The sequence below is a fragment of the Hyposmocoma kahamanoa genome, unplaced genomic scaffold (assembly GCF_003589595.1).
Source record: "Hyposmocoma kahamanoa isolate Upper Pololo Valley unplaced genomic scaffold, ASM358959v1 84, whole genome shotgun sequence".
NCBI lineage: Eukaryota > Metazoa > Arthropoda > Insecta > Lepidoptera > Cosmopterigidae > Hyposmocoma > Hyposmocoma kahamanoa.
The window spans coordinates 3,103,719-3,121,899 of NW_020654229.1; the positions used below are offsets into that span (position 1 = coordinate 3,103,719).

Genomic DNA, 18,181 nt, shown 5'->3' on the forward strand with positions numbered 1-18,181 from the left:
ACCTATTGCAATAAAACGGCAATTTCATACTTTAACCCCTAATATTACTTATTTAATTTCAAAGCGACAGTGTTGTCCTGTCACTTTGAAATTAAATCGTATACGAATGACATACAAATGCAGCGAAATTTTGAGATAAAATATAATATAACGCAATTTATGAGATAATACTATGTTAGTTGACAAGTGTCTAGGGAACGAAACAAGTTTTGTTAGGCGGTTAAAAGGTTAAAACTCTGAGCGTCACTGCAATGTTATGCTGCCCTCGTTACTATTTAACGTAATTTTTAACGAAATTTAGTTATTAATATACCTGATCTACAACAACCAAACAAGATCTACAAACTCCTCTAATCGGTTTTTTGATATCTTATTTCGTTTCACTTTTATTGTTAAGCAAATTCAGTGTAACTGACATACAAATGCGTTAGTTATGACAAGGAGAGCAGTTGGATGCTTGACCATGATAATCATCATTTACATCAATCCATTTAAGCGTGAAGCACACAGAGCGGGTGCGAGTCGGGCGCGGGTCGGGTCGGTCGCGAGTCGGGTCGGGTGCGAGTCGGGTCGGGTCTAATTCCGTGTATTTATAAGGACGACAACACCCCGACCCGACCCGCTGTGTGTTTCACGCTTCATACGTCCCACCGCTGGGCACGGGTCATACGTGGTTGAGACTTCACACATTTTCCGAGTGTTGAGAACCTTCTTCGACGTTTTTCGATTCGATTCGATGATTTCATCACGATGTTATCCTTCACCGAAAAGCTTATAGTAAATTTCAAATTATATTTCGCACATAAATTCTGAGAAACTCAGATGTGCGAGACCGGATTCGAAACCACGGTCTTTGCTTGAGAGGCGGTAGTTCAAACCATTATTAGGCTACCACAGGTGATAGATATTTTAGAAGAAGAAAAAACAAACACTTACGCAGGACATTCATAGGTGACAAGGGCATAACGTTTGTTAGGGTCCCTGCTGACAAAGCACTCCAACAATGACCCGTATTTGACGAAGGCGGCCCTCAGCCCTTCCTCGTTAAGCCCTTTGGGTATTGATGTCACGTAGAGTCTGGAGTGGTTTAGATTAACATGTTCACTGTGAATAAATTTAAAAAAATTATATTGGTGTTGTATCACGTTCTACAGCGTGAGGATAATATATCGCACACTGAGAATGATAACGTCAATGTCTTCTACTTGGGTCTGGCGGCAACAGTGGTATATCTATTTGGTTTAATTAGCAACATGGCCTGTGAGCGCAGGAATCATACCTAAATACTTCTCTCGGTCGCTTACCACCAGGCGTACGCACAGATGGACAAGCGCCCGGGTTTTAACTTGTTAATTAACCGGGTTTAAATGGGGTTAATACCCATTAATGCCCAAAATTGATGGCAAAAACTATTTACTACTAAATATTTGCTGTAATTTTCTTCAATTTTAATGATATTATTATAAAATGTTTATCTTGTACTTTGTGATATAGAAGATTCGATTTGCCTTTCTATTGAATTGGTTCGCTTGAAAATCGGATTGTAATAAATCGATACAAAAATCGTCAGATCGTACACCCTTGAATCGATTGTCGTAAAAATCTAATCGTAATATGCATCTTTAGTAGTGAGTATCCACGAGATTATAAAGTAGGTTATTGTGAAGAGTTGCCTCTTCTTTCACCTTTTTTCACCTCACTAGTTCAAAAAGGCTTTCTTTCTCATTAGAAAGCGCAAAAGCGTTTTTTCTATGCTATCATTGTAAAAGTTTTTGAAATTCGAACTTGACGATGAACTGTGGTGCACTTAATTTTTTCTTTCTAAAAAAAAACATAATGACACGTTTAACTGCGCGATTTTTAGTACATTATTTATGTAATATAAATTATTTTTATTGTTGACATTAAATTGCCAACGATAACTAATTTTATTTATTAAAACTGAATTATTATTAGAGATGCCACTAATAGTGATTTGGCCGAATATCGAATATTCGGAAACACTAACGGCCCAAGGGCCAAATATTCGGTGCACAGATCTCTATGCATTTCATGCGTGACCTTTACGATCTGTCTCATTGCGCTGAGTGCGGAGGTAACGAGTGTGGGGTGTCTACGTTGAAAAATGATAGAATCAAAACATGACAGTTTCTGGACCTGTTTGGAAGAAGTCGCTACTAATGAATGGTGACGGAGCCTTACAAGTGGTAGTCAGCAAACACAAAGCAGTATCCAGGCCTGTCAAAATTTGCAAAGATTTATTTATCGTCTCCTGGCAGAGTAGTGTTTAGAGTGAGAGGCTATTTTCAGAAGCAGGAATTGCTTATGAGGAAAAGCGCAATCGTTCGTTACCAACCAATGCGGAACAAAATGATGCTGAAATGTTTTCATTCGTCACAAACTGCCACTGATCAATTTTAAGTATTAAACCAATAATTTGTGATTAAAATACACAAGTATTCGGTATTTCAGCCGAATAATAATATTAAAAAAGTGGCCGAGTAGGCCGAATACCGAATAGTAGCCGAACATTCGTGGCATCTCTAATTGTTATAGTTCAACTGTTTTTCTTTCATCCACCATTTTCCTCGCTATAGTGGGGTATTTTCCTCGTTATAGTGTTGTGAAAAGTTGTGTGTTTCGCTCGGCAGCAAAGTTGTTTCTATTTTTGAACCACGAGCGAACCTTCGCTTGCTCAGGTTTCAATACAAGCACTCGCGTCAAACGATAACTTTGCAGCCTTGCGTAACAAATAACTATTACATCGTTTGTAATAAATATGGAATGATTTTGCGCCGAAATGGAATAAAACTGGTTTGGGAAACTCGTTTAAAACAAGGGTTGATTGGGTTTTAACCCACGGTCCATCTCTTGGCGAACGACATGTTCGTCCGGTCACTTGGTATCGTATAAAAATACCCAGTACAACAGAACCACTCACGTGGTATCGACAGATGGAGCACGACAAGGCGCGATTTGCGCGAGAACTACACAAGCGAGATATTGCTCTCTCTATGCCAAGATTGTTAACCTTTTTCTAGTCATGGACCCCTCTCAAAATACAAAAAGTCCACGAACCCTCTCCGAAAAGATAAAAAAAACAGGTTTCGCTTTTACTAGCTTATATTGTAAACTTTACTTAATTACATTTTAATATAAACTGCCTCTGTGGCCGAACGGTTACCTTGCCGGACTACCACGCAGAGGTCCCAGGTTCGATTCCCGGGCCGGAAATATTTGTACGGCCTACATTTATTTCTCTCGTGAGTTTGGGTGTAATTTGTGGTTGTCTATGTGTGTGTTCATGCACCCGCGACACAGGGTTTCCCTAGTGCGGGGCTATGTAGTTATAGTTTTTGTGAGTGCGTTCTCCTCTTCTTCTTGCGGAGATGATGGGGTGTAAGGTAAGTAGACCTGAATTAACCTTTAACGAGAGTAATTACGTTTTGGAGACGGATTCATTGAATTTAAACACTTTTTCCAAATTAGACAAGAATGTATTTATATAAAAAACTTATGCGACAACGGTCCAACAGACTGAAAGGGTGTCGAACAATTGAACGATCAGCAATCGAATGATCTGGAGTCGCAGCTCCAATCCTTATATACCAAGGAGTAGAACAATGGAATATTGGCGGTGGTTACTTTGTAACCTAGTTTTCTCGGATTTTCGATAACAAGTAAAAATGCTATAAAGTATAACCTTAATATCTCGCGGTGTGAATTTACTGTCTGACTAATTCTAAGTAACGTGTGCATAATTTCACGGGTGTGATATTTGCAACATTCCAAAGTTTTTACGGTTCATGTTAATTATTGCAACATCCTACATTTTAGGGTACCGCCATCATATAACTATGTTGAGTGTGTGCGTTATAGTCCATTGTATTAGTTAGGCTCGCCACGAACCCCCGGGGTTCATTAAACGGAGCCCTTAGCCTTCGTTCACTTGGCATTGTCCTACACGTTTTTTACCGTATTCGATTTATAAACGGATATACGGCGAGGTGTTCACACGATATAATTTCATGCGTTTAAAAGACGTATTGCCGGTTTCATACAGCAATCGCTCTGTAACGTCTGTAATGGATCCACGGTTTGTTGCGCTTTTATATTGCCGCAGGAAGAACAGAAGGTATTGTGTTCATCCAATGAATCAAGAAGCAGTTATTAGGGTTGAAGCACAAAACTGTCTACGACCAAAAAAGAATCTAAGAGCTCGCATTACGTATCGCAAGAATTTGCGAATTGCTCAGCATCGCACATTACTACGATGTTAATCTTCTTTGTGTTTTTTTTCCTATATTTTCTTATCAATAACAAGAGTGCAACACTGTTTTAGGATCCCTGTCGCTACCTAGTAGTGCGGCTTCGGTAATAATGTCACCCGAGGCCTATAACTATATATAGTCGCGGGGCGCAAAACGCATCTTTCGGCAGTTTTGAGTCGTCGTGTATACGGGTGAAAACCAATGCTACCCTGAGGTTCGAGCAGTTGGTGTCCCGCCACAATGTAAATTTTAATTAATTTGTGGTGAGAGTACCAACTCAATATCTGTCGACCTTCATGGAGGATGAGTTTTGGCCAAAGCGTGTCATGTACCGACGTTTCCGAGGCCGGCTATCGGACACCCACGTTGCGTCACACGTCGCAGACAATACGTGTAAATAATAATTATTCAGTAGTGTTTTTATTGTATTATTATGTATATTATATATGTTAGTCTTTAAGGTATGTATTTATGGGTTTTTGTAACCTGATTACAAATAAATAAAAAAATTAAAATTAAATAATTATTCCAAAAAAAATATACTCGTAAGAATGTCGCCTTACTTTCTCAAACTCGTATCTTAAAGCACAAAGTTCCATTTCAGTTGCAAAAAATGCATTGTATATTTATTTATTTATTTATTTTAAACACTAAGAATATTACAAAAATATATATACATCACACCCTTAAACCTACATTGGTTTGTCCGGGTGCTGCACGTTCTCCTTAATTACATCTTAATATTACATTCTTATAAAATTTGAAGGCTTATTTCACATAACATTTCCTTCATATTCATACACTGGCTTTTAGATATTCTTAAAATAATGCATCCAAATTCACACCCTTGACAAGAAATTTAAAATAAATAGAAATTTTTGCCATCTCCTAAATAATCACTCTTTATAAGATACGAGTTTGAGAAAGTAACGCATCGAATTACTTTTGACTCTCGGACTATTATTCACATCGATGCATGATTGACTGCAAGCAGTTGAGTTTTGATTGCATGCAGTTGACGCACGCATTGACTGCAAACGTGCAGTCAATCTGTTAGCAGCCATACCTGGAGTCGTCGTCGTGGTACTGAGGATCGTAGTTGTGGGAGTCGAAGTCATCTCGCATCGGGTCCCACTCGTGACTCTGTGCTTGGCTGTATCCCTGACCCCGCGACGCCATCTGTTCGGCAGGCAACTAAAAAAAAAATTTTTTTTAAACAGGCTTCCTCCACTTTCAAACAGGGGCATACCACAACCTCTTAAAACAATATTACTTTAACCTTACTTTTCGTACCGAGACGCGCTTAAAGTAAGCTTATTACAATGTTAAAACTATGATGTTTTATTGGTAGCTTTGTGACTGTTCATTCACTCAGTTCATACTACGACGCGACTTTAACATTAAAGTACCTAATATGGTTCATATGTCAAATTTAGCAATCTTAAAATAGTTACTTGGACGCAGTGGAAACAACATTATTTTCGAATTTATTGTCTAAATATTGATTTGTAATGAAATGTTGAACTTATTTATTTACTATAAATCTCATCAATATTTTTTTTAATTTTTTTTTATTTAATAGTACGTATTTCTCGTTAAATAAAAATACGCGATGTTTATTTCGTAAAATCATGACAGCGACATCTATATTATGCTCCTTGGCGACACTAACAGTTGATACTAGACTATAATTCCGAATTCACAACATGACTATCACGACTCAGCTTGTTTTATTAATTTTCCTTCATGAAAATGCGCGAAAATAATTGAAAACAACGTAATTTTAATAGATTTTATTATTACATAGTTTTCTTTTTTAACAGTTAAAATTCGCTGAATGTAAATAACATTAGGTAAGTACTTCAAGTTTATACTACGAAAAGAAGGAGATGGCATTATATAGTTCATATAGCGTTATTTCTTTTCTGTTTTTAGTAAGGAATAGACAATATTGGGAAATCATTCGGACTTTCAATCACTTTACCAATAATACATTACTTGGTTGACAGCTTTGTCATTGTATGAATATGAGTAATATTATAATAAGCTTACTATAGTCGTGCCAAGGTAGCATCCTCTTTTTGACAGATGGTTTTAGAGTCGTGACACAACCACAGTATCATTAATACTAGTATGGTACTAGTTACTAATATAGTATAGGAATTTAGTAGTATTCATACCCGCCTGAAATCACAAGGAACAGAAACAAGACGCTTACAAGGCTATCGCACTCACTACTGATGTGCAATTACGCTGTATCAATGAGTGCAAAATCAAATTTTTACTTTACCCATACATGTTTTGAGAATTTTATCGTTACTTAAATAATTTGTTTTTATTTTTTTTTATTTTTTTGGCAAAATTAACATTATATTTGTAAATAACATAAGTAAGTAATCAATCAAATAAGATTGATTTGATATTATACATTTATTCATGTTTTTTATCGTATATATTTTCGTATAATTTTCGATAATGGCAACACTTTTGCTTAATTTCTGGGGATATTTCTACTATAGCATCCATACTACATAATTTTCTTAATCACATAATAGTACTATCTTATTGCTTACATCACTAGGTTTAAGAAAAAAAACTATAGAACATAACCGTATAAATGATGTATCATAAATACAAACTTATCACGACTTTAATGCAGATATTAAATAAATTATGTGTTATTGTCATTGACTTACAAATAAATGGACGACGGGTCTAATACAAAAACCACGAAAACAATGTCCCAAGTCAACCTATTCGAAATTTAAATTGTAATGTCATCGCAGTATCGCGCTGTCAGTAGAACAAATGAAGACTAAAGCGGAGTTTGGCGCTCTGTATACGATTTTAGCGCCTTATGGTTATTGTAGATAAATACTATACATTTAACCGAAATAAACACGTCGTTGGTGTTCACAGTGGAGATGAAATATATAATTATTCGTTCCCTATTTAGACAATAATTATTAAGTTACATTCTATCGCCGATCATAGCTGTCAATAAAAAAACCGACCTCAAAAGTACGTGGAATTACATCTATTTGCTAAGTTTTATTGGTTTGAATATTCTTAAATTCGCCACTGTACAGGACTTGACACTGGAGATAATAAAATCGGTTGTCACTACTCAAAGAATATTGAGAGAAAAACGCCTTGAATTAGAGAAATAGCAAAATCAACCATTATAATAATTGCTCGTTAAGAAAATTTAGGCGCTATTTATAAAAATGAATCTTCATGCGTGAACAGCCACCCTTAGAGGTGGATGATTTCCTTCAAAATGAAATGGGGCAACTATGGAAGTGCCCCCTTTCCAAAAAGTCGGTTAAAAAGAGGATGCTATCTTGGCTCGACCATTTAAGGTTACATTGAAATAAGAACGGCATTTGTGAGCCGATTTTGATGATACTTTTTTTGTTTGAAAGAGGTTACTGCAGAATCCCATTAAAATCTCAAGAAAATATGCTAATGGATTCGATACATCGATATTTAACGTGCATAGGCTCTAAAGACGCGCGGTTGGTGCGGTACTCCACGAGTCTTTTATTATCTGCTATTGTTTAAATATGGCAACCTTTTTTATTCTAATACCTGTAAGGTCTCTTCGAATTTGCCATTAATTTTTATACAATTCTTTAAAAAATAAGTCAATCAATATGGTTGACAAGTAATTTTACTAGTGTGACAAATCGTTTCAAGTAAGCGATAAAAATCGGATAAAATCGGTTGAAACAATATGGCAACAGGGTAGAATGAACGGTAGATAAAGGGAACTCTTGGCTGGTGTGGGGCATACTGATTTTGGTGGTTGAAAATTGAGAAATAACACGTGGTTAAAAAGAAATATATTGTAATTGTCAAGTTTCCCGAGTTTTCGTTGTACGGCATCCTTACATATCATTGTTATTTTGGCAAAAACTAAAGATTCCGTGATTTAGGTAGTTTTTCGAATGCCTTCTTCTATTAATATTGAAATTTTTTATTGTATGTATGTAACAAATTAATTACTTTTTAATTCCGATCTTGCGCCATGCTTTTATTCAGATCAGCCGTAACGTTAAACGTAAGTCACCCGAAGACTGTCGAGGCATTCCGAGGGCTGCCGACTTGGTCGTTATCTAAGTTTTCGTAGTTACGACCATTATCATTGTAATTTGAACTATAATATCATAAAGAGAAATCGTCATCCTGTACCTCATAAAAGCCTGTACCTCAAAACCGACACAAAACTGCGCAAAAGACGCGCGGTGCTGCGCCTCCCCCAACCCTCCATAAAGATTCTAGACAAAATCAATCATCTATCGACAAACACACACATAAACTACGTAGCTAACGCTGCGCAGACTGCGCAATACCACGCGCCGCTGTAGCATGGACCTGCCATTTTGGAATGCCGTCGCCTCCCCCCAACCCTCCCTAAAGATTCTAGACAAAATCAATCGTATATCGACACACACAAACAAAATTACATAACTAATGTAAAATAGGCGCTTTGTCGTCGAGTTGCGGATACCAGCCCGTTGCACCAAGTACCAAGTACATAACTAATGCTGCGCAGACCGTGTAATACCACGAGACGCTGTTGCTTCCAGCCGCCATTTTAATACCTCAAACGAAAGACAAAATAGCAAGTAAGTACCCAAATTAGTATTCTAGCATATATTAGCGTAATGGCGCGTGTACACGCTAAGAAATTTGTCGTGTCTGCAAAAGAAAAAACGAGAATGGCCTTGTACACGACAAGAATTTTGTCGGATCTAGCCACGAAAATATTTCGTGTCTGTTGCAGACAAGAAAATGGTGACTATGTACACGATACGAATTCTTCCGGGGAGACGTGTGTAGGGTAAACGTGTCAGTGCATTGACGAGGTAGCTGTCGTTTTACTACCGACTGTCAAAAGAAATAAAGAGGAAGAATTATGTTGACTACTAAGCAAAAAAAAATGGTGATTGCATATTATATGTATAGAAAAATGAATAAGAAAAGAAGATACAAGAGAATTTATTGGACTCACCCAATTTTGCAACAAAAAGATGAGTTTGGTACCCTCTATTTTACACTGCGACAACATGAGGAAAAGTTTATCAAATATTTTCGTATGAAAATTTCAACGTTTGTTAATCACAGACATACATAGAAGGTGTGTCAGCAAAAAGGTTTACCAACAACAGTGGTACTTTGCAAAATCAGTCCACGCGCATAATCAGTCGTTCATTTACAATGCGCCCTATGCAATAGCGGCAGAGCGCGTAGCGTCGGGGGTGTGTGTACACAGTTCGTGTGTAGAAACGACACGAATTCTTGCATAGACTTGGCGACTTTTCTTAGCGTGTACACGCGCCGTAACACTCTGTGTTTATGACTTGATAACTGTGCTATAGTTACCAGTTCCTTAACCCTCGGAGACGCCATTTTGAAACAACTCCGGCGGGAAGACACCTTTGTCTATCTATTATAAGGTCATTCACAGTCACAAGAGCACCTACGCGGTGTTCACTTGCACTTTAAGCCGACTCTCTCGTGCGTCTGACCAAACGCTAGATGGTGTGACGGTGAAATCTACTTTAAGGCCTATTATCTCCCAACTCCCAAATGAAAGAACGAAGATTTGGAGATGGAGATTAGGGTTAAGACGTGTTTATCGACAGAGATAGGCAGTTTGTTTATACAAAAACAACGTCTAATGTGGAATGCAACGCTTCAAATACGTTCACATACAAAGCTAGCTTCTTGTACCGTCGTTCCCGGTGGACGAACTTGTCTCACTTTACTTTTACTAAGCAAAAACCGGAAATCTATCGGTTATTAAAGAACAAGTCTTGGATTGTTCTGTTTGGAGCATAATGGGGCTGATTTCTGTAACTATGAACTGCCATCTGTTGCACTGTTCACCGTCAAACCATATTTATTCATTTACACTTCGTGAACTGTGAAGTATCCAAATGCACAAGACGTCTAATTTGGCGAAACTCGCTCACGCGACTGACCAATTGGAGTCTGAATCTACCTTTAAGTATGTAGCAAGGAACCGCCATTTTGGCATACCCCACCTTCCAACTTCAACCCAAGGATCCTGACAAATTCATGTATCAACACACGCAAAACTACGTAATGAACGCTGCGCACACTGTGTAAAAACGCACGATACTAAAGCTTGAAACCGCCATTTTGGAACGCCTTTGCCCTCCCCACTCCCCCTCAATTCAGGTTTCCAACAAAATCAATCATCTATAGACATACACAACAACGTAGCCAACGCTGCGCAGACTGCGCGATACCACGCAACGCTGTATCTTGGAGATGTCATGTTTAACATCTCAAAAACGATACGAACAAGAAAATAGCCTTGCAATCAATTATCTGGCTGATCTGCTCAAATGCTTTAGTTACCTGTAGCTCATTGTGTCAAAGCCGCCTTTTTCGACGACTCCGCTGTGTCCTTACCGTGTGTACACCTATTACAAGATCATTGGTTCACAACCACAGAAGTTTTTTTCTTAATAATTCTAGTCCAGCTCACACGTGCGACTGTCCGAACACTAGACGGAGCGACGCTGTAACTTTAAGGCCCATTATCTACCAGATGAAAGTGCGAAGATGTGTCTACCAACAAAGTTGCATTAGAGCCAACACTCATTCATCGACGTCGATCGGCAGTTAGTTCATATAAAAAGAACTATTAGCATGGGATACGCCAGTCGGTGTACTTTCGTATCGACGACGTTCACATACGATTGGTGCTTTTTGTATGAACAAACCGCCGATTCCAGTAGATGAATTTGTCTTGACTCTTTTTTTCTATTGATTGTTTCAATACAAGTCTTTGCATCTCCCGTTTGGTGGATAATGAGCCTTACCTCTATAACTTGAAGCTGCAATATTGTAGCACCAACACCGTAACAAAGGAGCAATTATCGTCGCCACACCCGATAATGCACGCGGTCAACACGTTCGATCTAGCGGAACTCATGTGCGCGAATGACCAACGAGAATCTGAAGTACCGTTACCTGTAGACAGAAATAGAAATTTCGGAATACCCCACGTCCTCCATCTCACCTCCTCTTTTCAGATAAAATCAATCATTTATATACACTCACGCACACGACTACGTTGCTGACGCTGCACATATTGCCCTATGTACATCTGTAGACATATACATATACCTTATTATATTTTGCTAGACTATATTGTCGGGGATAGTGCAATTCCGTGTAACTAGCATTGGATGGTTATGCGTATCTGAAACATGTAGCCAAGTTGATTTGGCATGCTATTGCACGTAGTTATATGATTGAGACCTGCCTTCTTTAATGAAAAAACCAGAAATCGGTGAATAACAATATGCCTTTGATTTCAATACCGCGTAACTTACTCAGTCAAATCCGCGTAAATGACGTGTCTAGTAAATTAACAAGATTTAGGGAACCTATTGTTATCAGTCCGTCGCCAACATAAATTAATGCTTACTGTGTAAAAATGAAAGTCGTAGCAATTTAAATAACAAAGTAATAACTTTAAAACCTTCTCCAATAAATTTGGTTTAGTAGCAGATACGCGCCTTTTACCAATGCTACATACGCGGCTTTGCACTATCCCTGACGAAATTGCAATCTACCCTTGATAACCTCTGCTATACATAAAAAAGCTAATAACTATAGACTTCTACAGACACAAATTACGTTAAGAGCATTGCACTCTCACATAGCAGTCTAGACGGCGCCGCCATTTTGAAACACCCCTTCCCCCTTACAAACACAACCAACAAGTCATCGACACACACATCAACGTTGCTTACGCTGCGCACACTGCATTATACTTTAGCGGTCTAGAAGCCGCCATTTTGAAACATTTACCCCTTACAGACAAAATCAATTTAAAACCCACACATAAGTTCGCATTGCAGGTAAATAAAATCCAGACGAGTACTAATTTTCTAATTGACAACGTGAATACAAAATAAGAAACTACTCTGCCCTCGTAAAGAAAAAAGGCACAACTACACGGTAAAAACAGATTTCTTAGAAAAAGACAAAATTCTTTTTATGAAGACAAATTTATTAAATCCAACAAAACGATCTTCTCCCTATAGAGGCTAGAGAATAATACTTGATAATAGTAAAAAAAACGTCTCAAAAGTGTATTTTAGTTACAAGACAGAAATATTTAATCTAAGAGCAAATTAATTTACTTCAAATCACAAAGCCAGTCTAGATTCAACAAAATATTTATTTGTTATTAGAAATGTCCGATTTTGATTTAAAAAAAAAGAATGAAAAATTTAAAGCTACTTAATTATTTATGTTTTCTAATATCAAAGAGGGTACATTTACAAGGTTATGGACCCAACAGTATGTCTCACTGACGTGAAAGCACACAGTTCAGTGTCAACAGGGCTGGGCAAAATACATGCTACATCTTAATTGAAATACAAATTACAAAATACTTCCTTAAATGTATTTAAAATACAAAATACCAAATACTTTCTTGAGGTGTATTTGAAATACAAAATACAAAATACTTTCATGGGGTGTATTTAAAATACAAAATACAAATACAAATTACAAAATACTTTATTAGTATACTTATCGCGACATGTGGAAACCAACAATTTCCTTCAAAGCATTTCCTTCCACAATACATATCTTGAAAAAGAAGTTTTAAATATTCAGTTTTACCAGAAAAAAACTGTTAAACCAATACAACCATACTTCAGAGCACGAAGTACGTATAATTATTATTAATATTCCTATACATGTCGAATACTGTATATACGTGTAAATGCCATTCATAACACGTTCACAACACAAATTAGCCGCTCACGCAATACGTTATCCCTATCTACTCGGCCTATAAAGGATGTAAATGTGCAATTTAAACCAACCGCAAAATGGCGGCTATAACCCTAGAACCCTGCTACTCTAAGTTATAACCGCGAAAAGATGACTTTGACGTCTTTGACAATACCATGCACTGTTGCCACCTGCAAATGTGCTTCTACTGCATTGAATACGAGTATTTAAGATGTCGTGAGTGTTGTGTGTCGGTGTAGTGAGAACCCTAGTGCACAAATAAGTAATGAAGATAAAGTGCGGGTAGTTAGAAAAACTCGCCCAACTAGAAGATGCTGACACCCGCCTCTTCAGTCCCTGCGAGACCATGGACGTTGCAATATGTCCGAAACGTCGAGGTAAATAAAATATGTTTATACGTGATTAAGTCCCGAATTAAAAATCAAATAATTTCATACTTCATTTTTTGAACGTTCCGCTTTACACAAACGGACGCACGCACGCACGCACGCAGGCACGCACGCACGCAGGCACGCACGCAGGCACGCACGTACGCACGCACGCATGCACGCACGCACGCACGTACGCACGCACGCACGCACGCACACACACGCACTCACACACACACATATACACATACATACATATAATAGATGCTCTTTGCAAAAAAGAAATTGATCACTTGCATTTACTTCGTCATTTACAACGACTTCAATCTAATTACATATATTTTTTGTATGTAGATCTTCACACATAATACCACCACGAAGGTTGGGGGGTCAGTTGGGGGGTCGGTTAGTGTGCCGGTTGGGGGGTCAGTTAGGGGCTCAGATAGGGGCTCGATTAGGGGGTCCGGTTGGAGGTCGATTAAGGTGTCGGTTTGGGGGTCGGTTAGGTGTCGGTAGGGGGTTGGTTAGGGTACGGTTGGGGGATTAACGCAGAGTCTCCAGCCCGAACTGCTGGAACAGGTTGTGAGAGCCCTATTTCCAGAAAGGGCGCACCACACACCTCCGCCGATGGCGCCGGCAGCGGAACCAAACCAGGACGAAGGAGGTAGCACGGGTGCACACGAGGTCACTGAGGCAGAGTTGGGTGCAGCGGTATTGAGGCTACGTGCCAAAAACACCGCCCCAGGCCCAGATGGGGTACCTGGTCGTGCACTGGTGCTGGCCCTAGGTCCCCTAGAACCGCGAACGAGAGCGCTCATGAGTGCCTGCTTGGAGCAAGCCCATTTTCCAGAGAGGTGGAAGATTGGTAAGCTGGTCCTGCTCCAAAAAGAGGGACGATCGGCTGAGTCGCCATCGGCATACAGACCGATCGTGCTGCTGGATGAGTTAAGTAAGCTTTTCGAGAGAGTGATCGCCGCTCGACTCATAAGGCATCTGAAAGAGGTAGGACCGGACCTCAGCGCCAAACAGTTTGGTTTCCGTCGAGGCAGGTCCACCATTGATGCCATTGCACAATTGAGGGACCTGGCGGACGAAGCGGTGGGCAATCGCGAAGTGCTCTTGGCAGTGTCTCTTGACATCGCCAACGCCTTCAACACACTGCCCTGGTCCACCATACTAGAGGCGCTGAAGTTCCATTGTGTGCCCGAGTATCTACGGAAGATGGTAGAGTCCTACCTCTCCGATAGAGCCGTGATATATCCAAGCCGCGATGGGGTGGGTCGATGGAGCGTGTCGTGCGGTGTGCCACAGGGGTCAGTCCTCGGACCGCTCCTGTGGAATATCGGGTACGACTGGGTGCTGCGCGGGGAGTGCATGGCTGGAGTCGATGTAGTGTGTTACGCCGACGACACCCTGGTTACGGCCCGAGGCAGCACGCACCGGGAGGCTATAGTGTTAGCCACGGCTGCGGTTGCCCATACCGTGACCAGGATTCGGCGTTTGGGCCTAGAGGTAGCACTGGAGAAGTCTGAGGCTGTGTGCTTTCACGGGCCTCGGAACGCACCGCGCGCGGGCACGACATTGATGGTGGGGGGAGCCTCCATTGCTGTTAAGAGTACCATGAAGTACCTCGGACTGGTCCTTGACAGTCGATGGAGGTTCGAAGAGCATTTCCGGCTCCTAGCTCCAAAGCTGGTGGGTACAGCTTCCGCCCTGAGTCGGCTTTTGCCGAATGTGGGGGAGCCGAGTGCCAACTGTCGACGCCTGTATACGGGGGTGGTGCGTTCGATGGCCATGTATGGAGCGCCCATATGGGCAAATAGCCTCACCGCTCAAGGCAAGACCCTGCTGCGGAGACCGCAGCGAGTCATAACGGTCAGGGTGTCGAGAGCATATCGCACCACCTCTTACGAGGCGGCATGCGTCATGGCAGGTACCCCACCATGGGATCTGGATGCAGAGGGGCTGTCAGCTTTCTATTGGCGGTCGGCAGAGCTGAGGTCCGAAGGGGAGGAGCCACTTCTGGAGCACATTAATCGATGGCGGATAAACATCCGACGGGACGTGTTCCGGAAGTGGCAAGAGAAGCTGGAGGAGCCGAGATCTGGCCACTGGACCATCGGAGCGATTCGACCAGTCCTGGCAAAATGGGCGGATCGATCCTGGGGAGGCATCTCTTATCACCTTGCGCAGGTTCTGACGGGGCACGGTTGCTTCGGCAAATACCTGTGCAGGGTGGGACGAGAACCGACGACCGTATGCCATCAGTGTGGCTGCGCCGAAGACACGGCCCAGCACACACTGCAGGCATGTCCGGCGTTCGACGAGCAGCGGTCAACCCTGACCGCAGTGGTGGGGCATGACCTATCCCTGTCGACCGTGGTGCGAGCCATGGTCGGCAGTGAGAGGGCGTGGAATGCGGTGGCCTCCTTCTGCACCGATGTATTGTCGCGGAAAGAGGCGGCGGAGCGGGAGCGAGAGGAAGACCCTTCCTCTCATCCTATGCGCCGCAAACGTTTAGGGCGCAGGCGGCTGGCCTATGCCCGCCAACTGCCGCCCTGACAGTGAACCCTGAGTGGCAAAACGGGGGCTTTGTCACTCACTGGGCAAGGGTTCACGGGTTGGTTGGCATGCCAAGTATTCCCGACATGCCACTAACGACGGAGTGGAGAAAGTCTCCCAGAGGTGGGTCCGCAGTCGCGGACAACCGCAGGCGGGGCCGTGGATCGTAAACCACGTGGCCACAGCCCCGTCCCTTGCGGAGTGTGGGAATACCCGGGGGTTTTTAGTGAGTAGGAGTCTCACATAACCACCGCGCCTCCCCGTGACGCGGTGGTATCCATGACGGATTTTCCCCCGGAAAGAAAAAAAAAAAAAAAAAAAGGGTACGGTTGGGGGGTCGGTTGGGGACCGGTTAAGTGGTCGGTTGGGACTCCCTAACCGACCCCTTAACTAACCTGCTAACCGACCCCCAACTGACCCCTAACCGACCCTCAACCGGCCCCCTAACCGACCCCCTAACCCACCCCAAACCCATCCCCTAACCCATATTCGTAATGACACTTTTACTTGATAGTTTCGGCTTTAATTGTTAGTTTCAATTGTTTCTTAGAACAACTAATAAAATTAATCTAATTGCAATTAAAATCAATTCAATCGAAATCAATTGCGATTGAATAGATTTTTTAATCTGATTGAAATTTAATTGATTAATGCCCAACACTGATATAAATCTATGCACGTCACACAATAGGCTGTACATTGAAAAGAAAAAAGTATTTTGTTGAAATGTATTTTACAACGAAAGTATTTGAAATACAAATTACAAAATACATTACGGTCAGGTATTTGAAATACCAATTACAAAATACATTTTTAGGGAGTAATTGAAATACAAATACAAAATACGTATTTGTATTTTAAATACGTATTTCAAATACAAGTAATTCAAATACTGCCCAGCCCTGAGTGTCAAAACCTTAAAGTAGCAGAAATAGGACGGAATCTTCTCAAATACTTGAGATCATTCAGTGCCGTATAAATGCTACAGTGGCAGAAATCACTAACAATTTTAAATAATTATATGAGATGACTTTATACTATTGAAGTTAACAAAACGATAGCGCGTTTCAGAGTACAACTAATGCCATCTAGCAGTGGCGTGATGGAACTAATTGCATGTTAAAGTTGTGCCTGTTACAAGTGTAGTTTGATTTCATGCTGAAACCAAATTTCTTAAATTATGACTATAAATAACACCCTATCAAACTAGAGGTACTACGTATTGTTTCTTTGGATAAATGACTGTTTATGATTTTTATGATTACAAGCACAAGTAAAAGTAATCGTTACCGCGTGCGCCTTCGGCGACATGTCACGACAACATTGACTATGAAAACGCAACGAAATGTTGTTTTAAGAATATACTCTAGAATTTAGAATATTAATCTGAATAGAAAACTACTTCTTTTTTTGTTTAAGAATATATTTTCTTAAAATACACCCAAGAAATTTTGCTTTCATTTAAGATTATTTAAATTTGATGTAAGAGGTAAAAATTTCTTGATGCAAGTAATGTCCAATGAATTGATTAGAAATGAAATAAAATCTTGAAGTGAACGTATTTGTCTCAAAGTTAGAATAAAGTTAAGAGTAAAATTGTATTAGAAAAAAATAAGCAGTATTTTTGTAATGACAATATTTTATTACTTTTAATAAATATATTTTCAGAATTAGCAAATATTTTGAGAAATAGAGCAATTTCTCAATTTACTTATTAGTAGAAATTATTTTTTTCTGAGTGCCTTTTTTGGTTCTGATGGCAGTACAACACAGGACACGTATTATGAAAATTCGGAATAGCATTTTTATATACATACAATTTGCGAGGAAAAAAAGTAAAAAAAATACGACAGCGTTTATAGTCAGGGTTATTTGACAACCTCGCATAAATAACATCAGAAAAAACACTTTTCTTCCATTATTTGTATTAATTAAAATTAAAATTTAAATATCGAGTTCTTAGGTTTTCGCGATTGTTACACATAGGAAATGAAACTATTTTCCCGGATATAAATCGCGTATAATAGTTTTTTCAAACAAACCGACGTTTCGGGCCCTTTACAGGTCTCATGGTCACGGTTGACTGAGGTGGTACAGTCTTCAACCAGTTATGTCATAAGATGTTATATAATACGCTCATTTTATTGGAAGGACTATTGTACTTCC

At 40.2% G+C, this 18,181-nt stretch overlaps 1 protein-coding gene across 1 annotated transcript in view; it reads right to left on the reverse strand.

The window, feature by feature from the left end:
• Window positions 1–18,181, reverse strand: part of LOC113234399 — a 55,496-nt gene that overhangs the window by 22,860 nt on the left and 14,455 nt on the right. The window contains exons 2-3 of the mRNA XM_026469709.1: window positions 5,338–5,465; window positions 936–1,104 (exon numbers count right to left, since the gene is read on the reverse strand). Of these exons, the coding sequence (XP_026325494.1) occupies window positions 936–1,104; window positions 5,338–5,450 (282 nt within the window). The 5' untranslated portion in view covers window positions 5,451–5,465. The remainder of the gene's footprint in view (window positions 1–935; window positions 1,105–5,337; window positions 5,466–18,181) is intronic.